General features: G+C 40.8%; 1 protein-coding gene across 1 annotated transcript; it reads right to left on the bottom strand.

Moving 5' to 3' along the window:
- Nucleotides 1–50: 50 nt before the first annotated feature.
- KRAS (KRAS proto-oncogene, GTPase) lies at nucleotides 51–21,195 on the bottom strand (the record flags this gene model as incomplete). Its single annotated transcript, XM_084206898.1, is given in 6 exon segments — nucleotides 51–118; nucleotides 121–190; nucleotides 12,453–12,612; nucleotides 14,322–14,500; nucleotides 19,953–20,191; nucleotides 21,062–21,195. Coding segments are annotated over 5 exon segments (588 nt in total). The 5' UTR covers nucleotides 20,064–20,191; nucleotides 21,062–21,195.
- Between the last annotated feature and the right edge of the window lie 2,306 nt (nucleotides 21,196–23,501).

The raw sequence follows: 23,501 nt of genomic DNA, 5'->3' as shown, positions 1-23,501 counted from the left end.
AAACAAATGCTAATAATTTAGTGTAATGTACAAAATTACTTCAGTACTTCTTAAGAATAAGGATAAATTGTATTTACATAATTATACACTTTGTCTTTGTCTTCTTTTTCTTCTTTTTACCATCTTTGCTCATCTTCTCTTTGTGTTTTCTGATTTCTCTAACTAATGTGTAGAAGGCATCATCAACACCCTAAAAAGACACAGAAGATACAAATCAGGATGAGGTTCAGACTCACAGCGTGTGTCCCTCCCTGGCCCTGTGAGGGGGGGTTCCATCAGCACATTTTGCTGCCCACCTGCCATCCTTTGAACCATGAATCCTGGCTGCAGGACTAATCCTGCTCCTCTCTGAATTCTGAGCAGCACTGACACAACCACCTGAGGGACCTGCTTTGGTGCCAGCAGGAGCTGACACCTGCTGCCCTGTTGCTCAGCTGCTCCTAAACTGGGATTTGGGTATCCTGCAGGTTACTCACAGGTGCCCACAGGCGAAATTCCATTGTTGGTGTGGGAAGGAAGGTAATGAAGTGTGTGCTGCCCTCATCTCCATCTCCAAGAGCACACCTTGCCCCACCTCAGGCTGGAAAAGTATCATATACAGAGTGTGCATAGATATAGTAACACCTCACAATTAGGTTATGAGTATTTATTATCACAGAATCATAGAATGAACTGGGTTGGAAGGGCCCTCAAAGATCCTCCAGTTCCATCTCCTACTGTCCCAGGTTGCTCCAAACCCCATCCAATCTGGCCTAGGACACTTCCAGAGATGGAGCAGACACAGCTTCTCTGGGCAACCTGTGCCAGGGCCTCACAGGGAAGTTGTGAGCATTAACTATCTTTATTTATGCTTCAATAATCTATAAATAGCTCTGGAATATGAATTCTAGTATTTGTACCAATAATTCAATACCAAAGACATAGTTATGGTTAATCCACACATTCCGATCATTTCTCAGGCACATTGGTATAGTAATCACACCACAGTTTTATAAATCTTTACACATGCAAATCAATCAATCAAATCAATCCCATGTCCCAATGATCAGTTATCTGATAAATCATTCTATTCACTTTGAAATTTAAGGACCCTTGAAACACATTCTCTCTGGTGCTGGATAGTCACTTAAAATCTCCACAGCTCCAAGATTTGAGCTATAGACACAAAAGCTGAAATTTGTTCACACTGAGTAGTTTCTCATTATTTTCAGAGGTAATTACAGCTGACCAAAATTAACTCTGATCTAGAGATACCAGCATATCCAAAAGGCTGATTTGGACCACTGTCAAGTACAATGTTGGATGATGTACTTTGTTACAACTTAATTATGGGAAACAATTTACGGCCTTGCTCTGAGGTTGCTACAAGTCCCACTAAAGTACTTATGTTGTCAGTCTTGCCTTTACATTTAATAATTTGAGTACAGGTGGTTATAAAATCCTTAAGAGAAATATTTCCTTGATTCTTTGCTGCCTTACTCCTTGTATCTTTGAGACATGTTACTGTGTCACAGCAGCCAAATGAACCACTATAGAACCAGGTTTAGAAAGTCAGCCTCACAAGTTTGCCTTCAAGCTGCCAGAAAAAACCCCAACACTCTGTTATTTCCTCCTCTATGCCTACTACAGTAAAGAACTTAAAGTGAACTCTGGGAAAAAAAAAAAATCCAAAAATCACTTAATTCATTACTGTTTCAGCCAAACTCCAAGTGGTGATAAAACCTACCATGAAAAGCCCAAACAACAAGGAGGTGTGAAATAGCTTCACTTAAAAAGCAGCACTCAGTACAATCTAAATTTATTTAAAATCTTCATGTTCATAAAACATTTACACACAAAGTCCTTGGCAGTGTATCTCCCAATATTAAGAGCACACTTTTGCACATTACAGGACCTTGCAAACAACTTGTTCTACATTTTTAGGCATTATTGACCAATATAAAACTGATGCAGCATGCCTAGTGGGAGAACAGCCTTATTTCTGCAGAAGGTCATGTCACTCATTAGTTTTTGGAAAATTAAAGATACTTGGTATTACTTTAGAGAGAAGTAGTGTATTTTGCTTACAGCTTCAGCATTAATGCATAAAGAGAATATTTAGCAATGTTCAAGTATGAAAATGCTATAGAAGTAGCAACAGTTCATGATTCCACTGCAGGTCTCAGCACTAAGGAGGAGCACAGCATTAAGAATGAGTCACAACAGATAAAACAAGAGTTTCATTCTTAAAACATAAGAACCATATAAGAACAACTTACATGGTTCACATGGCTCAAGACTGTTCACATGGCCTTACAGAACCACCTTTCAGAATTGGCTTTCAGTTGGTGCCTTCAAATGAGGCACACTTAAAATTGCAATTTAAGTATTCAAACAAGAAATCTTCCCTCATTAAACTTGTTTTAAAATAAAAGCAGACAAAATAACTTGTACAAAGTAATACCCAGATGCTATCATGAACCTTTAAGCACATGACTTCCCAATCAAGGCTGACATTTTTTTTCTACCTAGTAAGATGATGATCTGTTAAATACAGCATACGTTGTAACACAGAATCATAGAATGGTTCGTGTTAGAAGGGGTCCTCAAGAGCCTCTCATTCCAATCCCCTGGTGTAGGCAGGGACACTTTTCACCAGAGCAGGTTACAGAACTGACTTGGCTTTCATCCTTGCATTTACACCTCTGTAGACCAAGCCTCACTAATTATTGATTATGTTTGGTCCTGCGACAATTCATCTTCAATTCAGGTCATTAATAGAACATGACAAACAAAACTATGCTTAGATCACTTGTGAGTTAGAAGTGGAGAACACAAGGTAAAGGGAGGTCTTTCACTTTTCAGCCTGCCCATTAAATTTTAAATGTAAGCAGTGGATACTCTGTCTCCAGAAGGTCCCTAAGGCATCAATGCTGTGAGATCAAAGGCTGCCAACCTTTCCAGTCAGCTCTTTCAGCAGGAAGGGACTGCAGGCAGCTGACCTTCCTCCCTCTGACAATGCCCTTATTGTGTGCAAGCCTTTGGGGAAGCTAAGATGTACTGAATGAGAGCACTAAATCCAGGCTCAGATTAGCAACTCACAATTCCCTGTGCAGGCTCAGAACTAAACCCCAGAACCTCACTAAAGGTGCACTGACAGGCTTTGCTCCTGGCCCTTGTTCTTCCAAAGGGCAGAGGGAACAGAAACAGCAGGACTGACCCCACAGGGTACTGCTCCTGGCTCCAAGTTTGCTTTTGGAGCCCCACATGGTCCCATGGCTGCAGAGAAGGCTGGAGATGTGGCAGCACCACCACAAGCACGCATGAGACTGGGCAACAAACCTGGCTGGCAAAAACACCAAAATCATAAGGAATTTGGAATTCCTTAAAATCCCAGTGCCAAAAATAACTCTTAAGTTCTAAACTGTAGGAGTTCTTTCCTATATTTTTTTAGTATATAATGCATATATACATACACACACATGAATCAGTCACGAGGAATAGAAGTTATTTGTACACCTCTGTAGTACTATGGAGAGAAACCATTAAATTGCAGTTTGAATCACGAATTTAGGCATTTTTAAATTCAAATTTAGAACTTTTGTAATTCAAACTTTTCACTGTTAACCCAGCTCAACCTTAATTACATTATTTAGATGCTTGTAGTGTGCTTTTTATTTAAAAAATCTGACACTTTCACGGAATTAGTTCTTTTGAGGATTTCACATGGAGTTTTGGAAATTTCTCCCTGCTAGCTGGAAATTACAAATAGAGCAAAAAATGTTTTTTCCTTTCTGCTTTACTGTGTAACAGCCAAAGGAATTAAACTCTTGGAAAGTATCAGCAGTTCATGGCAGTCTGGGCAGTCAAAGTTTTCAGTTTCCTCGTGCAAGACTAATAGAATTTAGGAAGGCATCCCACAGGCAGTAAGAAGATAAACAATATTCCAAGAAGGAGAAAAGCACCCTGAACCATCCAGCTTGATTATTCACAGAATGCTGTCATTGCAGTCTGTGTTACAATGAATATTTCTGAAGTCTAAAATTCCAGCTGTAAGGCTCACACCATCAGGTGCTGCTCTCCTTAGCCACCTGCTACACATCAGACTGCAATAATACATTTATTTACTGTCTGAAAAGTAATACAAGCCAGGCTGGTTTAAATATCAGACTTTTCATTCCACTCAAATCACTACTGAACTACAGCTGTGCCATAATAATTTTGGAATATGCTTCCTCCAGCTCAACTCCCTAAATACAAAGTTGCTGCAAACAGCCATCAGTACCATGCAGAATTCACTAAGGAATTAACCCAAACAATTCTTTCCCTAATCAGACTCCTGAAGTTCTAGAGCCTTAGATCCAAGACTATTTTCTAAACAGGGTGCAGGTCCACTGTTGACAGAAGATTTCCCACATGGGGGGCGGGGGGGAAAAAGGTATGAAACCCCCCCCCAAAAATGCTTCTCTTGGACATCACTAGAAAGTAGGAAGCTGGCAGAAGGAAAGCCATTTATGTTCTGAGACATAAATAAAAACTCTACAATCTGCAAAAATCCTTCCACTGAAAACCACAATTCCCACCATCTTATTCACATTCTCCCAACAGGAAGGGAAAGCAGACAGGACTCAGCATCTTTCAAGTATTAAAAAAAATAAATTCTACTCTGTGGTATGGTTCCATCAGTAACACACCAAGTGACTGCAAAGTTGGTTTCCAGAAGGCTACAAGGCTTGAGCAACTTAATTTCTATTGTTCTTATCAAAAGTCATCTTGCCCAGCTTCCCTTTGTTGTTTTTTGATAGCAGGGAAGGATCAAACAAGGTGTTTTGATGGCATCAATTTTAGTAATATTTGGATGCAATACTAGGGAGCTTCATGACTGAAGTTTCCAGTTTCTTGCAATGGAAACCTGTGATGCAAAGAGTGTCACAAATTGGTTGAATCATATAATTAAGGTTGAAAATTATCTCCAAGTGCATCAAGTCCAACCTCTGACTGATCAGCACCTTGTCAACTATGTCATGACATTAAGTGCCACATCCAGTCATTTCCTGAACATCTCCAGGAAAATGGACTCCACCATTTTCTTTCAAAAAAAAAAAAAAAAAAAAAAAAAAAAAAAAGTAAATATTTAACTCTGAGCAATCATTCATCACTTAAAAGCTGAGACTAACAAGCCTGAGCAGATCTAGTAAAAACTGATATGAATCAAAACTTCTTCACCAGAAAGAGAAACAAAACTCCCTCACTGAGGAGAATATTCCCACACTGTGACAGTCTCTGGAGGATACAACCCAAATGCTACTGCTTCTCTGCCACATATTCTGAAGTACAAACACACATCTTGGAAAATGAACAGCTTTTCTTTTACAGAATGGGAAATTCCAGGTTATCCCCCATTTGGCAAGTATATAAGGAGTAACAACTCACTCTCTGCACTGGTGCAGAAGGAGGTAAAGAATTAATGGGACAGGAATATCTACAAGGAACTGCTCCAATGGTTTGCTCCAAAAGCACTGGAAATAATGCAGACAAGCACTTCTTCTGTACCAGTTTCTTCTGTCCTCACCTCCTCCCTTTTTTTTTCTACAGCAGAATACATAGATTAAAAAAAAAGATTTTGTGATAATTTGGGTATTGGGGTTTTTTGGTGCTTTCTTGTTGATTTTGGTTTAGTCCACCCTCTCCTCCTCCTCCGGTGTTCCTTCACCCCCACCTCTTGTAAAGGCTCTCAAAAAAGGTGAAACCTTATTTTGTCCAAATCTGGATCATTCATGGCATTATAGTTGACAAAAAAAAAATAGAAATGGTAAAGGTAATTTTTTTAAGCTGGGGAAGAACAAGATAAAAATAGAGTGGCATAAAGAAGGGCCTGAGAATTTAAAAATCCTGTACACCAGTTAAATACTGTTTTGCTGGATTAGGAACCTCCTATTTCTGTATCTGAGGAGGACTTGTGTTATAATCTTGTTCCCTCAGTTCATCAGCCTGAAGCTTCAACCAATATTCACCTCAACAGCATCTGCAATATATTCCTACTAAAACTCCTTCCTCCTAACTTCTTCCCACTCAGAACTGTGCCTCCATTTCCCAGCTGGAAAATTCAATATGCAGTAAAGACTTCTTGTTAATCCATTTATCAAAACCCCACGAAACAAAGCAAATCCATATTGAGGATACTGAAATGTGATTGGTTTTATATCTGAAATTATGTCACTGATTAGCCACAAAAAGTCTGATTGGCAAGACACCTTCAATCAGTTTTATTTGGCAAGTGATTTGCAACACTTACCCTGGTACATTACAAACTTACCCTGTTACATTACAAGGCATTTTTTAATTTTCACACACCCTGGAGTCTTTTCTTCTTTGCTGATTTTTTTCACTCTGTACTGTCGGATCTCTCGCACCAATGTATAAAAAGCATCCTCCACTCTCTGCATTGTAAAACACAACTCCTTAAAAATGGCTTTGTTAATGATTGAGACAAACTGGGACACCCATGGAAGGGGAAAAAACCAGAACAAAACCACTGAAGTTATGAGCTTTACTTGAAAGAAGCATATGGAGCTCCATTTATGAATTAAAAATGCTGGGCTTGCTCATCTGCTGCTTGATAAAAATTTAATTTCTTGATTACCAATTATCGTGAATATCTGTGCTTCAAGCCCTGCTTTTCTTCTGTGCATGGTAACACTGGGCCTAAAAAAGAGCAAGACTTCTTTTTTTCCATTGCTGAAAATGATACTGCTTGTGATACTGAATATTCCCACATTTCTGTGGGCATGGATGTATGCAGGAGGCACAAAACCTTATTAGATTGTCAACTAGGGGGTACTTATGAACACACATAGTTAAACCACCCACTTGCAGTTTTGAGCCAAAGTGAGAACATGTTACTGTTTTGGGCAAAGAAAAGCAAGCTCCTTCATGTTCTGTTCTTTAGGTCAGGAGAACTTTGCAAAAATCCATGGATCAAGCTAACAAAGTTATAAAAAAGTCCCTCCAGGTGATTTCCTAAGTGGTTATAAGGAAATAAAATTTTCTGAGAATACTAAATTTGGGGCAGTGTTGCTTTTAAACCTTCTAACTTCATAAAGCAAGCACTGTGCTATTAAATTTAGGAAAAGTGGTATCTGAGCCATGGCAGCAAATGTTCATTATTGTAATCTTTAAGAGCTTTGTTACATCAGCAAGGCACACCTGATTGTTCCTCTGAGCCAGGACTCAGCAACCACGAGGGTGCCTTAACAACAACTAAATGCAAACAATCTGTGAAGTTCTGCTGCTCAGATTTTAATCTGCTGCAGAAATGCTCCTCAGGTGTTCCAGGGATGACAGCTACATGTTTTAGTTCTCCGGTCTCACACCTTATTTTTCTGCAGCTCTGCATTTAGGCCACTTGGACATTATACTACAAGCATTAAAAAAAAAAATGTACAGACAATGAAGACATCTTTAACCAAACAGAATATAAAGAGGTACACTAATTTTGAAATATTTTAACTTAGAGCTGGTGCTGTATCTATGCATAAATTTAAAAATTTAGATCAATCTGTGAGGATGTTCTCATAAGAACAAGATGAAAAATGTTCCACTGCAGCTTTTTAAGGGGAGAGCAAATCTCTCCTCTGCCTTACTATCAATCTCAGTACTTGTCTCCTCAATCAGATTAACAGGGTTATTAATTTAATACAAACTCATCATTTGAAAATAAAACCTCAACACACTGATGATCATGGTAAGCAGCACAACCACTTAAGCCCCAAAGCTTTATTACTACTAATGGACAGTTTGGGCTTCTATTTGGCAGATTTTCCATAAATTCTCTCTCCATTTCATCTTCATATTGTGCCCTGAACAACAAAAGCCAGCCAGCATTTACTGGGTCATTCTGCATGACCTGTGCCACAGGTTATCACACTGAACACTTATTTATAACACACTGCTGCTTAATCCTTGTACTTTAAGGGTTCCTTGAGTGTTCTTCTGAACTACAGCCTCTTCAATTTGAAGATTAAATGAATTAGATTAATTTCCGGGATTGTATTTCCCTGTATATGCATAATGTGCCCTCTCGGGATGTAGTCAAGTATGGATAAGTCTTACATTCCAGGTCTGTCAGGTTGCAAAATGTAAAGAAAACCACTAAAACAGGCAAAATCCAAGTAAAGCTCATACTTCCATGTTTAGCTGGAAGGAATGGAAGTTTCTTTCTGAAGTGGAAAGAGCAAACATTGATCAGCTGCTATGTGCCAAAGCACAGGCTGTACAAAAATCAACATTTTTGCAAATCTGTTTTGCAGTAGAAAGATGTAATTTGATTTTGGAGCTTTCACATGAAAAATTAGGTAACAATTGTTGAGTCAACATTTATTGCCAACTTTCCCATCACCAGTAGGAGCTGTAATTTGCTTTAGCAATGCAGAGAGATGGAGAGATACAGAGTGAGAAAAGAAATTGCTATTACTGCCACCACCAAGAATAGACTTATGAACCCTGCTGAAAAAGATTATTCTGAAAGAAAATCTGTACAGACACATATTTGCTTATAGCATTAGCACAAGGTGACATTTTAAAGAGCCAGATGCCAATCCTACAAACTTAATACCAATTTAAGATTCTCTAGTATTTTTTTTTTCCTTCAGGAAGCAATGACCATACAAATAAAATGGGACTAACCAGTTCTTTTAGCTGTCAGAGGAAGAAGCAAAAATACCCTTTGGCTGTTATTAGAAACTTCAAAATCTAAATAGCCCAAGGAACCCAGGACCTTGAGGCAATGTTTTTGAGGTGCTTCTGCCTCCTGAATGACAGCCAAACACTCCATTTAAAACATGGCTATGTGCAAAGAAAGACTGTTTCAAATCCAGACCAAAGTATCCCAAATAGGAATTTTCCCAAGTTCCACTTTCATAGTGCTTAAAGGAACCTAATGAAAGTTAGCCCTGACAACTCAAAACTGTTCTGTGCCCATCCTTAAACACTTGATCAAAGCTGATCTCCGAAAAGCAACCAAAACTTTCTACCCTTGGAGCTTTGTCCCTGGGGGAGGACTAAGCTCTTCCAGAAAATTTCTACCTTACAACAGGCAAGTGACAAGGAAAAACTCAACCCCAATGTAAAAAGTCTGACCAAGTTAAAGCTCATTGAAAACAAAGCTTTAAGATGAAACCTGTACACAAGAACTGGATTAAAAACAGCTTGGAGTGATACAGTATCATTAAACATATATGGCAAACCCCTAAAAAAATGGTTCAAGCAAACTAAGTTACCAGTTAAGCATGAATTTTAACTGATATGTAGGAATGAATTTCTGTAAATACTGCCCCAGTTACTTCACCAGACCAGGCACAGGTTCTCAACTTAGTTTGATCACAAGGCTGGGGTCTAACCCACTGGACATCAGACAGATTAAATAACCAAAATGGTTTTTAAACAGCAATCTGGTGATTTAGGTCAACTTCTTCATTACACATTTCAAAAGTGAGTTTAAGCATGTATTCTAAATGAGACCTCAAACTCTGGGAAACCCTTTACTATGCCTGCAATAATGCTCATTCATCTGCTTTCCCTGTGAATCCAATACCAGCAGGAAAGCTGAACTGTTCCAAGGGAAACAAAGCCCTACAGTCAAACGACATTGAGATGGTTTGGCCTTACAGCTTTGCCCTGTGTAACTCCCAGGCAAAGAAGCCAAATAAAGAATGGCAGGTGCAGCTTTGGTGGGGATAAATCAAGTTTGTCCCCCATCTCTTATTGATTTTACTGACAATATTGGGAGCTACATGCTCATGTAGACAGGGAAGAACCTGAATACAAAGCTTATGTCAAACAGAGATAAGCAAAATCAGAAATCAAAATAAACCTAAGCCATTCATCCCCCTCTCCATAAGGATTGTGAAAGGATGAGTAAATGCTTGTGGCCTTATAAAACCACCAGTACTGCCCCTAGTTTACATTCAGAAACAGGACTACCACTAATTTTCATAAATTACATTATAGTGATTTCAGTCAGTGGTCCAATTGAAAATATTAATAATCTGTAGCCTTATACCCAAGCTGTAGGGCCCACTAAGGCAAGGTTTCACTGATGAATTCAATGATTTGTTTGAAATTACAAAGGGATTTGGCGTAAAACACAATCTTCTTGCTGTGAGTTGAAGTTCACATCTTTATTCTCAGTCAGAACCCAAACACACTAATTTCTAGAACAACTTATTTCTGTACTTCATTTCAATATTCTTTTCTGTCCTTGCCTGTGAATTTGTGAAAATCTTAAAAACTTAGCTGAAGTGAGACATATCCTGCATGAGCATGTAAGGCCATTCTCTTAAAAAAGTGTCTTGGCAATCAAAAAAGTCTATTCTGACAGCTCCCTCCTATTTCCACCTTCCCAGTTTCCTTCTGCAGAAACATTTCTGATTCCCTCTGAGCTACAGCAGAACTGGGCACAGGAAAGGGTAGAGGCAGGAAAATGGTGCCTTTCAGCAGGGCATTAGTGATGATGTTTCCATGTGGTGGCTGGCAAGGACAGGAATGGAAAAGAAGGTTTCTACTTTGAAAGATTCAGGGCAGAGTTTCCAGACTCCAGAAGACCACCAGCTGCATCTGTTCATACTTGGAAGGTCTCCATGAGGACACAGAGGACCAGAGTTTTATTTAATATATTGACTTTTAGACACAGAGTGAATAAAACTATAGCCCATGGGCCACATGCAGCTCCCAAAATGGTTTGGCTCCCCTAATTTAAAATTACTTTTGTAGAAGGTGTGTATGCATGTGTGTGTGTATATATATACATACATACACATATTTATATATATAACAGTGTGACTGAAAAATCATTCTATGGACATACACACACACATGTATAGACAATCACATACACTAATATTTAGATCCTCTTGCTATAACTAAATTGCAGTTCTTTCTCTTCTCAAAAATATTTTATTTACATGGCATCCTATGAAGGAATTTCATAGCACAACAAGCTCTGAACAGCACTGGGAAAGAATCAGCAGCCATCCCTAGTGGTGCCTACTTTTTGAATCCAACAGGTTCTAAACAGTCTACTGGGCATCTCTGTTCTCAAATATCCTTTTTAACAGAAGTGGCTATGCAAAAGGAGTATTTCCCCAACAAAGCTTGATGCTGTGTAAGACAGACTGAACAAAGTAAAACCTAGATGTTGGTGCAGCACTTCTATTGTTTCAAACCTAAAATGTAATTTCAGAGTTATTTTTTCACCCTCCTATCTACATGACAGCACCTTCCAAACAAAGCCACTGCCATTATTCAGTCCACTTGTGTGCCCCCCTTCTTCAGGACAATTGTGTGGCCTAATTTATTCTCATCATTCAAGTTTGGTAATTCTGCTTTCGTTTTTTTTAATCCTACCTAACAGACTTTCTTTGTTGTCAGAAGTTAGCATTGCTTTGTGATGTTTTACTAATTAGCCCAGGTTTCAACTTGTCAAAAACTTGGGTGGATGGAGCAAACTTGCACTAGTAAAAAATTCATTTCTCAGCTCCAAAAATACCTTACAAGCTATGAGGAAATTCTGCCAAGTGATGTAGCTGGATCTCTACAGAAATTCTGAGCAGCATTCTGCCCTTATTTACCTCCTGAATTTCTGATTCACAACCTGCACTCCTGATTATGCAGAGTAGGAGTCACTCAGGCCTGTTCTAATTTGTACTGACAGTAAAATCTTTGCTCTTTAGAGAGAAACCACCAACCAGCATTTTTCAAGATTCAGTCCTTCTTTCTTTTCAAGATTGCTTTCTTCCAGAAGGACTGAACCAATTCCACTTCTATCCATAAAGTTTCTCTTCTCCTGAAAGCTCAGATGTCTGTCACCTGTGTCCTCACACAGCCCAAGAGAGGCACTGAAAGGGCCAGTGAGCTACAACAGACCAAGAGTGAGCTGTAAAGTCTTAGGAAAAGTATCATTTTACACAAACAACTAATTCAGGAACTTCAAAAATAGCCTTAAGGTCAATTGCTTAGGTGTATCAAGCATGTCCCCCTAATTAAGAGAATCAATGCCTCAAGGAAATATTCCTTTGTTATTAATGAAAACACTTAAATCAGAATAAAATAATTAGCTGCTTGTCTGTTTAATCCTCTTGCTAAAGGAAAAAAGCATTTCACCTCTAAGCAGGAGTGCTTTTATTCTATTAAAACCTCTCACAAGGTCAAGAATGCTGCAACCAACTGACAGAAGAGAGCAACAGCAGGCCAGGTGTCACTCTGAGTCTGCCCACTTGAAGCCAATCAATCACTCATCAATAAACAATTACCAATTATAAGCAATTTGACAGAAAGAAGAAACACCCCAAGGATTTCCTATCTGCAGAAACGCATCCATTGCTATGACTAAGCAAATGTCAATTCCTGGAATAATTAACATTATGGTAATTCAGGTGAGAGCTCTGCCTTTGCATCTGGGAAGTTTTGAGCTTTACCTGTCTTGTCTTTGCTGATGTTTCAATGAAAGGAATTCCATAACTTCTTGCTAAATCCTGAGCTTGTTTTGTGTCTACCGTTCTGGAAGGCAAATCACATTTGTTTCCTACTAGCACCATTGGGACATCTTCTGAGTCTTTAACTCTCTTTATTTGTTCCCTAAAAACAAAGAAAAAGAGAAGACTGCATTTAACAAGTATTATATAGTAGTTTTTAAAACAGTTAAAACATTAAATTAACAGAGTTGAACATCATTCTGTATGTTAATCTACTATACACGCACTGTTGAAAGCCACTAAACAATAAATTGACCAATGCTTCACCATCAAGTTTAGCATCTTACTAAACAAAAACAAACCAACCAACCAAGCAAAAGCCTGACATTTTACAAACTACTATAGAGGTTTATGTCATTACACTGGTTTTTTAAAACTTTTTTTTAGCTTTTTAGCAGCTAATATCAGAATAAGCTTAACAAACTCTGGTATTAATCTTACTACTTACCTCTCATATTCAACTCTCAATACTCTATTCATTTGCCAAAATACTGCCAAAAGCTCTATGTCTGCTGTCTTGATTTTGGTTTGGATTTGGGTGGAGGCTGCGATTTTATTTTGTTCTTTAAATAAAGACAGCATTAAAAATTCTGCACTTAGGGGTTTTAAAACTCTGAAGACCACTGATCTGGCTCTCTACGGAGAGGTATTTGGAAAGTTTTTTCAAGCACTAGTTAGAAAGGATCTTGAAAGATGTTAGATGTACTTGTGAGGAATCTTGAATAAAAATCATTCATTTCATTACTTCTGCCTTCCCAAATAATCTAGCAGTGTGTTCCCTAATTGAAATAGACACTGTTTCCAGCTCTTTATGATTGTTCAGCTTCAAGCCTGAAAGGTCACCCACAGGTCTGTCAATGCACAGATAAAATTCCAGACTCAACTCCCAACACTCTTTGAAATCAACTGTGAAGGTCTTCTTATGCAAATCTGCAACTCTCTTCAAAAACCAAAAATTCCTCATGAAAACCTGTATGCTCCTTCTTCCCCTTACACCAACATCTTTCTTGCCTTCTTCCCTTCCTCCTCTAAAGCCACAGGAAACCCATTTGTGATATTACTACTACTAAGACTATTATTATTACTACTACTACTACCTAACTGTGGATAGACTAACACATGTTTGGGACTAACCTTAGGCAGATGCTAATGAACTCAGTGATCTTTGGTGGGAATTGCATTGGCTTCTAACAGAACACCCAGGGAGAATTCAGGATAAGAGTAAGGTACTAAGTTATAAATGATCTGCTATGGTAATCACTGCTTCTATTTCTAAATTAGTGTAGTTGACAAGAAAGCCTGAGTTGGAATTCTTAACTAATTATTTCAAAGAAGATAATATGAAGAAATTAGTAACAAGTTGGTTTTCACTGTCATTTTGGAGCTCTGGTTTTGTGTCTGTCCTTCTCAGGCATCAGGGCTCACACAGGTTATTCTTCTCACAATATTCCCCGGGTATTTCCCCCTCCAGCCCCAAACAAAACCAGCAATTGACATTACTGTCTGTAAAATTACAACAGCTTCAGTTTTTCCATCTTAGCAAACAATTTTATCAGTGGAATGGACAGAATTTATCTTTGAGTAAATATTGACTCAGAATACTAAGTCACAATAATTTACACCTCATTTATGAGTGAGGCAGATTTTCAGACTACCCAAAATTCCAGATAACAGATGCACAAATAAGCTGCAATACTGTGAATTTTCAGATTTCCCCTATTTCATGAGAGATCACTGCATTATGCAGAGGAAGAACAAGCCCCCTTCCCACCTAATAACAAGAGCTGGTGGATTATCTCTTCATATACACACCTATAATGGTGAATATCTTCAAAAGACTTTGTATTGTTTATGGCAAACACACAGAGGAAGCCTTCCCCCGTTCTCATATATTGGTCCCTCATTGCACTGTATTCTTCTTGACCTGCTGTGTCAAGAATATCCAAGAGACAGGTTTCTCCATCAATTACTACTTGCTTCCTGTAGGAATCCTAGGGAAAAAATACACCTTGGTTAATCACAAACAGGTAAGGTTTTGAACATCAGTAAATTGGAGATAATAAAATTATTTACCAGCAATAAGAACGACTGAAAAGGTTTGACCAAGCTCGCTAATTTACATAAAATTTTATTTTAATTTAAATAAAAGAAAATCTATTAATTTTCTTATTTCAACCACAATTTGTCTCCCATTCTATGCTACAAGAATGCACAAAATAATAAACCAGAAAGAATACACAAGTAAGACAACTCCAAAATTATTTGCCACTGAAAAGGAAGTGAAGAATAAAAAGCCTTCAGTGTTTGGGACAGGAAATCTGTTTTGTATGCCTGGGCAGGTGTGCATAATGATATCTGTTGTTAAGTTATCAAAGTTGAGCTGATATATTTGAAATTGAAGCTTTTCAGCCAGGACCAACAGAGCCATATTAAAACCCTGATGGGCTGGTTCACAGAGATGTCAGAACAAATTATTTCAATGCTATCAAATCAAAGCTTTCAGGTCACTGACTCAAGTGGCTAAAATCTGTACAAAGTCCCACCAGCTAGATTTTATTACATCCCTGTTTAGGTGCTAGGCCTCTGTGAGTACACAGCTTTAGCAGCAAGAAGGTGAGCATTACATGCCCAATAATTTCTATAAACACCCCTGTGTTTGAAATAAAGCCACAGAATGAGCTTGGAAAAGGTGTCATCAACCAGCAGCAGGAATTATTCCCAGTAAGCAGCTCTTGTAACAAATAACAGGTATGAACACAAGCTCCTGCTGTCACCTTTCAGCTGCCTTAGCTCGAGATTAACACAACATTGCTGCTGTTCTGACACTATACAGGAGTGAACCTAAGCTAAGGGAAGGGAATTAAAGAATTTAAATCGCAGTTCTAGCCAGCTGCAAGGTGAATTCAGAACAACCTTCCTTCCTTTGTACCCATTTTAGGGCACAGTACACCTACTCTTAGGCAATTTCTAGCCATTTCTAATTTTACGAGAGACTCTTTTCTTTCCTGCTGCTCATGCTAAGAAACAAGCAGGAGATAACTGTAAAAAACCAGTATTTTAAACCAAACCAACTCTGTAACCTCACATTTACTGTTAAATGCCATCCAGGCTCACGATACCAGGTAAAACAATTCTTACTGTTTACCTTAAAGACAGAAGTTTGCCTCCAACATGATTTTGAGACTTTATTTCACAGAAGTGCAAATTCATTGTTCAGGTAATAAGTGGGGAAGTTACTTCAGGAACTTTTAAGCCATGTTTAAATATTGATACAGCTGAGAAACACGCAAGCTCCAACGCCTTTTAAAATATAATTAATATTCTAGCCTGCTGCTTAAATGGAAAAAAAATACAAAAATCTCCCAAACCTAAGGATGCATCTTCATTCCAACACTTCCATTCAAGAGCAGGTCCCCCATGTCCTAGGATACCTATACCACAGTTCTAGCAGAACTTCTATCATTATACCAGACATATTTACAAAGCTTGCACTTTCTTTTCTTGCAATTTGACTGCTAGTTCAAAAATATGAAAAGCAGTTCTTGAAAAGCCTGTACTATTCCTTTCCATCTTAAGGACTTCAAAGGGAAAGAAATTCCCTTTAACTGAGGGCAAAACAAAAGCTTAAAGTAATTTTCATCAAAGAAAATAAATTTTAAGAGAAAAGAAAATTGCTTTTAAGAACTGCCTACCATGTTAGCAGTAGCAGCAAAGATGCACCAGCAAAGATGCACCAGCATAAAGCACAGCACAGATAAAAAAATTACTATTTTGAGGTACTAAGTTGCTTTGTTACCTCTGGGGAGAAAATCTTAGTGACTACCTAGTGAGGGGATTTGAAGCACAAGGAAAAGAAAGATGTGGGAGAGAAAACTGAAGCTTATGATTTACAGACAAGTGAAATAACAAAATTTTTTGGCCTTTTTCCCCTCCCCCTTACAAAACGTCAAACCTGAAATTCATATTTGACACTGCTAAGTAAAAACAAAATGCAAACTAGAAGATTAATTCCTGATTCCTACCCAGCTTCAAATGTGAAATTCCAGTTTTTCCCCAGTATACAGTATGTAACTTTTAAAAATTTCATTGATCACATAACCTGCTTTTATTGGTCTTTCACAAGCCATAAAAACCAGCAAGAATTATGTTAAAGGAGTAATAATTCCATCTGCTCACAAGCACAGATAAGAAAATATGATATGAAATGTCAGCTTTACACTACATATGGAATTTAGCTAAAAAAACCCCAGTGCTTAATAAATCCCATCTAGGCAAGTAATTATTACTCCACAAAACTCCATTATACCAGAGATTTAATGCTAAAATATCACAGCTCCTGAGACTAAGCTATTACTAAATATTGGTGCTTGTTTCACAAGGGCACAGGTCATTTAAGAACACGGACTTAAATATCAGTATTCCTAAATCAGCCGAGGGATTTGGCTAATCCAATTTCAAAACCTCTGACAAGCAGCTAGGAAAGCTGATCTCACTCTGGGATGCTTAAAAGACGACACATATTTAGGGCTGAAACGTCCTGAAAATGTAAAAAAGCTAAAAAATGAAAGAAATTGAAGGGAGCACAAGTAAGATTTACTCAGCCTCGGCCGGTAGAGGGCACTGCCCCAACTGCTCAGGCCAGATTTACAACGGTTGCTGCCCATTTAATTTAAAATAAAACACTTAAAATTACTTGGCTATAAATCCTTGCTCGGACATCTCCTTCAAATAAAGCATTGGACTGTGAAACACACATAAAGCATCGATATCTGAACAACTGCAGCCACCCAAACACTCATTTTTAGTCCTCCCCCTGCCCTGCCATCTGCTCTGCTCAGATTTAAGTAATAAAGCACTCAAGCAGGCCCTGAAATTTGACGTTTTCCAATCAGGTTATTTGTTGAATCATTAGGTTTATTCCACCAAAAAGCAACAGCAAAATTAACACTGTAAAGGCACCTGTGATTAAGTAATTAGTGTGTTTTTTCCTCTGCTGCACCAAATTATGTCTTCACAACAGGAGAATTTCAGAAGTGAGGAGTTTCATTCTGTTAATCACAGGAAATACTCAGAATTATTCAGTAACTGTGTAGTATGAAATATACCATGGACAACAAACACTAAACTATCTTCTCTATCTTACCCCAAATTATTCAGCATGATTATCTGCAGGGAGAAGAAATATTTGGCTGTATGGCAATGAAAGAAATAGTACTAAGGGGCAAACAACAGTAGTGACACCACTGAACTATCCCAATTATTTACCAGTCAAGGCAATTTTAGCTTTATGTCCTCATACTGCCTAAAACCCACTCCACAGCCACTGTTCTTTGATCAGCATCACAACTGCACCTACACAGGAAGCACCATCACCAACCCTTCTCAATCAAGTGGATTCTGCCCAAGCATGAACTGGAACATTTAAACCAAAATTTTAGTTTTGTTTGCCACTCCAAATCACAGCCTGCCCTTGCTGGCACTATTGCTTACCCACGTGTGAGCACACACAAAGCCAGTTACCAGGAGGAGGAAGATACAGTTTTTATCCCCAAGGCCTCAGAATTTACAAGATAAGAACAGGATCTAGTAGACAAGAACTTGTAAAAGGAGCAGAAATGAATGCTGATGCATGTGACAAGCTGGGAACGCTGGTAAAACCTATTAGGTTGCTTAATTACCAGTTAATTTGGTGTCATTCTTAAAGAACACATGGATTCTGGACACAGCTCTGAATTTGTGGCTGCCCCATCCCTGGAAATGGCCAAGGCCAGGCTGGACATGGCTTGGAGCACCCTGGTCTTGTGGAAGGTGTCCCTGCCCATGGGAACAAGATGATCTTTAAGGTCCCCTCCAACTTTCCAAACCAGCCTATGATTCCATGAATAAAAGACACAGTTCTGAGATTTGCAGGTTCATTCTATAAGGAACTGTGTTTCCACTTTATTACTTTTCATTAAAAATGTATTTAATGTCCTTCAAATCACTCAGCTGGCAGAATGGCAAAATCCCTCAAGTGCTCCAGGAATACTGGCATTTAAGTTTCTGTGTTCCTAAACTGTTTACACAGTGACAACTTCTAAGATGGAACCTGCACAGCACTTTCTGCAGTGCCTAAACACACCTCTAACCTAAGAGAAACCCAGGTAATTATGAAAAAGCATCAAAGACCAACAGCCTCCAAAGGTCCTTTTGCAGGAAAAAGTACAATCCCATTCGGCTTGTTCCTCTCAGAAAGTTTGGTGTGATTTTAAGAGAATGTTTGGAATTGCTGTTTAAAGACTTCAGATCTTAGTAATTGAAAGAGCTGCTCTGCTGGTGTAAGTCAGAGTTCTCTGCACAGGTCTAGTCACAAAACCTTCTGCAAGCAAGATGTTATTATTTGGCCATGCAAGAGACAGACAAGAAGACACATGGAAAGAACCTCAAGTCAACACATCTCTGCTTGTGCTGCCACTAAATTTGTGCCACCTCAGGGCACTGGCTCCTCCTGCTTGTGTCTCCCTGAAAATCACTACCTACACACTTCCCAAGTCTCCATTTTAAGCCCAGATTTAAACCCTTGTGATTCCTTCAAGTGAGCCTGGAAGTGCCTTGCTGGATAAACATATAAATGAAGTCACGAGATGCAGAGCTTCAGTGCTGGGAACATAAAAACCTGGGGTAAGTTATGGTGTCATTTCTCCTTTTATAGAGTCTGAGGTTGTTAAATGCAACGACCCACAGGAGATTTCAGACAACACCAGTATTTTTCTTGTGTTTAAAAGGCAGAGCTTGCCTGCTCATTATAAACCTTTAAAACAGCACAACTTTTAAAGCTTATATGCAATTTCAAACTTTGAGGTACTGAGCCTTAGTAATGTATTTCAAAGAACCCATTCCAGAAGCTATCTTGTAACATCCTCTCTAGACAGGGAAACATGCACTAGTGTGTTTAAAGACAGAAAAAACAAAACAGGCTCCAATTTTTGCTTCATTCACTGCAACATCCTAGGACACATTTCTCCCTGTGTAAAACAGATCCCAGCGATAGGAGATGAGAAAGACTGGCACACACATTTCACAACCACTAATTTTCCTTCTTATCTAAGGAAAAACGTCCCATTTAAGAGGTTGCACAAAGCTATGAAGGGTTTCACCAAGCTTTGTCAAGTGAGTCTGCAAATACTTTGTCATGAGATCCTAAACACACACATCCACACTGCCCAAGGATGCATGGCAATTAACACCGCGCTTTTAATTGATCAAAACTGGTAATTTGTTACTGCAGCTGTTGTTCCACAGCCAGATCAAGAAGCACAGCAGTTCTGTCTCCAATGCAGAACATTATCTCTGAGCTCTTTTTACTATAAAGCCCTGTCCTTGTGGTAAGTATCCAAAAGGAAACAAGCACCATTATTCACTGATAATCTCCCCTCACAAAAAGTATGAGATGGAAGTGTTTACCTCTATTGTGGGGTCATATTCATCCACAAAGTGATTCTGGATTAGCTGTATTGTCAAGGCGCTCTTGCCTACACCACCAGCTCCAACCACCACAAGTTTATACTCTGTCATTTTTTAGCAGACCTGATGACAAAGAAACCAACATTAAGCAGAGCTGGGCTCCCACTAACGAGGATGCTGCCGGTGCCTTCTCATTCAGCGTCAGGATCCTCTACTATTACCGGGAAGCAGCTCCCTCCCTGCAAGACAAGACAAAAAGGGATGAGGGAACGCTGTTATGCTGTTCCTCAAATATTACACACACAGGGAACGTAAAGCGGGCAGGCAGCGGTCACACCGAGATTTAAAGAACACGAATTAAGTAAATAAAAAAAAAAAAACAAACAAAAAACCACACTAAATTAATTTAAAAGGCACTGAATTCCGGGAAAAGCGAAATGAGTATTTCGTGCAGGGAATTAATCCGTGCAGGGATTTAGTTCCCCGCTGCTTCCTCCCGGTGCCTGGCGGAGCCCGCCCGGGTTTCCCGGAGCGTCCCAGCTCCCCTCGGGATGAAGCTCACAGCCGGGAACGCGCCTCCCGTGCGCGGACAGGGGACGCGGCGAGCACGGCTTCTCCCGGCGGCTTCCCCGACACAGTTTAGGGTGGGTTTTATTAATTTTTAATTGCCGGGCGAGCCGTGCCTGCGGGACCCCCGCGGCTCCGGGGCATCGCCCGCCCCGCCCCGGCTCCCTCTGCCCCCGCCAGCGCCGCGCCCGCGCCGCCCCAACTTTCCGGGTTTAAGGATTTACGAGAAGGGGTGAGGGGGAAAAAAAAAATTCCATGAGGGCTCAGGGAGGGGTGGGGGATGTCTCGGGCGAGCGCCGGGTCCCGCAGGGCGTTGGCCACCTGTCCCCTCCCGCCGGGAAGGACCGGGAATGCGGCTCTGGGGGATGCCGGCGGGAGCAGCGGGGGAGCGGGATAGGAGAGGGAAAAGGGGACGGGAGGGGCAACGGCGACGGCGGAGGAAGGGGGCGCCGGCTGCGCTTTCCACCTCGGAGGGAAAGCGGGGAAGGAAGGAAGCAAGGAAGAGGGTCGCCCCGGCTCGGCGGGGTGGGGATAGGCGGTACCTGGCTGGCCGTGCCGCGGGAGCTCCCGGCACCCGCCGTGCCCGCGTCGCGTCCCTTCCTCTGCTCTCCTTTCCCTTCCCGCTCCGGGTCCCTTCCCTTCCCTTCCCGTCCCGGTGCGAAATGGCGGGGGACGGGCAGGGCTGGGCGGGCGCTGCCCAGGGAGCCGAGCACCGATGCACGGATGGACGGCCGGATCGATGCGCTCGGCGCTCCAGCGCCCCTTGCGGCAGCGCCGGCACCGCCCTCCCGCTGCCGAGAGGCAGGCCGCGGGTTCGAGACCGCATCCGGCCACTCCCGTGTCCAGTCCTGGGATCCTCAGCGTGAGGGAGACAGGGAGCTCCTGGAGCGGAGGCTGCGGAGGTGATTTAGGGACTGGAACGGCTGAGGGAGCTGGGGCTGTCCAGCTTCGAGAGGGGCCCTCAGCCCTGGTGTCCGTGTCTGCAGGGAGGGCTCTGAGCAGGGCCCAGGCTCTGCTCCAGGGGCCCGGCAATGGCAGCAGAGGAACGGGCAGGGACTGAGCCCAGGAGGTTCCACCTGGGCAGGAGGAAAAACGACTTCCACAAATTGCCCAGAGAGGCTGGGAATTTCCTTCACTGGGGGTATTCCAGAGCCATCTGGACACAATCCTGTGCCCTGTGCTCTGGGATGGCCCTGCTGGAGCAGGGAAGTGGCACCAGGTGCCCCACTGAGGTCCCGTCCATGGTGGGATTCCATGGGGCCAGAGGATGAGGGTTTGGGGCTGGGGAGAGGCTTGGAGGAGACATTTGGGAAGAGTCTGTCTGGGAAGGGCGCGCTCGAGGGCAGTGAAGGGAAATATGCACAATTCCAGCATTTCCTCACCGTTTCCCCCTTCCAGCACTGCCCATGGGGAGCTGGAGGGGAAGAGGCACAAGAGCCACCATAAGGCTCAGGACAGGCTCATCCTGAGGGGACATGTGAACTGCCCGGACAGGCAGTGCCTGGTTACACATAAAGAGTGATTTTATCCATCATGAAAATGTCAGCAGAGGCTTTGTGGAACTGCTGTGATACTTACCAACCAAATAAAGTTGGTCAGCTTTCAAAATAAAATGCAAGGTTTGACTTTTAGCTCTGAATAAAAGTTAGTAAACACAGTGTTTGCGGTTTTTAAACAAGTTAACATGCATAGTAAACCATAATTTCTTATTAAAAGGCTAAAATGGCTAAAACCATAACTCCCTGTAACTGAAATACAGAATCACAGAATGGTCCCTTCCTGAGTTGGAAGGGACCTTAAAGATCATTCAGTCCCACCCCCTGCCATGGGCAGGGACACCTGCCACTATCCCAGGTTGCTCCAAGCCCCGTCCAACCTGGCCTTGGACACTTCAAGGGATAAGAAACATTTTATGATCCCCATTCCACCTCTCCCACAAATTTAGGTGTCAGTAACCTAGTAATTTTTGCGTTAAAGGTTATTAGGATGTTTCCCAGCAGCCACAATAAAAAAAAACCTCACAAAAATCCATGTGACAGAGTAACATGAGATCATCTCGCAAATCAGGGTTATTAATTAGGCTGCTTCACATGAGCAGATGTAAAACCCAAAAGTCAGACTTGCTTTCAAAGAACAAGTAGCCTGGTGGTAAAACCACAAGCTTGGGATGTGGGAAACTCTGAACCCACACAGCCACAGCTGGGATCAGAAGAGTATCCGGAGAGCAGCTGCTGTTGGCAGAACGTCCTCCATGAAAACTTCAGGTCCTGATGACAGCTTGTGCTGTCCTATCTCCATAGCATCTCAGCAAAATGTGCAAACAATCCTTTTGCATGTCATGTGGAGGGAAAATGAATTGTTAGAATTCTGGAAAAAGCAGAATGCAAAGCTGCTTTTCTTGTGCACAGATTTTGTTTATAAATGTCTGTTATGAAATTGCTTTTTGCTGTATTTGCATTTAATTTAGAAATATCTTCTCGTGCTCATGTGTGGAGTGGTTTGAAAACAAGATCAAATAAATGAGCTGATCAAGAACATTAAGTGCCAGCCCATTCACTGCTTTGATATGAAAGCTGGTGATAGTCAGCACAAGTGATGGAAAACCTCTTGGATTCTGTGGAAGTTTTTTTCTCTGACTTACCATCTTCATTTTAGTGATTGTTTCTTTGGTGTAATTTGCACAGAGAATTCTGAACATGTGCAAAGACGATGCACACCCTCAGATCCCAGAACCCTTCAGTGTGCTGCAGCTACCTACTCCTGCTAAGTTAAAGCATATTTTCAATTCAAAGATTTCTTCACAATGGCAATAAAATATTCCAGTCCCTGTCTTCTGGATCCTCCATGGATATGGAACATTGAGGGCAACACCAGTCACAGCTCCTTACTCCAAGAAGATGCCTCCCTTAAGATATCCAGCACTAGGCCAAGTACAATCCCACATTTACAGTACTCAGATTTGCCTGGTCCTAAACATGATAC

Source organism: Fringilla coelebs (assembly GCF_963513975.1).
Source record: "Fringilla coelebs genome assembly, chromosome: 5".
Taxonomy (NCBI): domain Eukaryota; kingdom Metazoa; phylum Chordata; class Aves; order Passeriformes; family Fringillidae; genus Fringilla; species Fringilla coelebs.
Note: the sequence above shows the minus strand (reverse complement) of the source record. Positions and strands in the feature narration are given on the sequence as shown.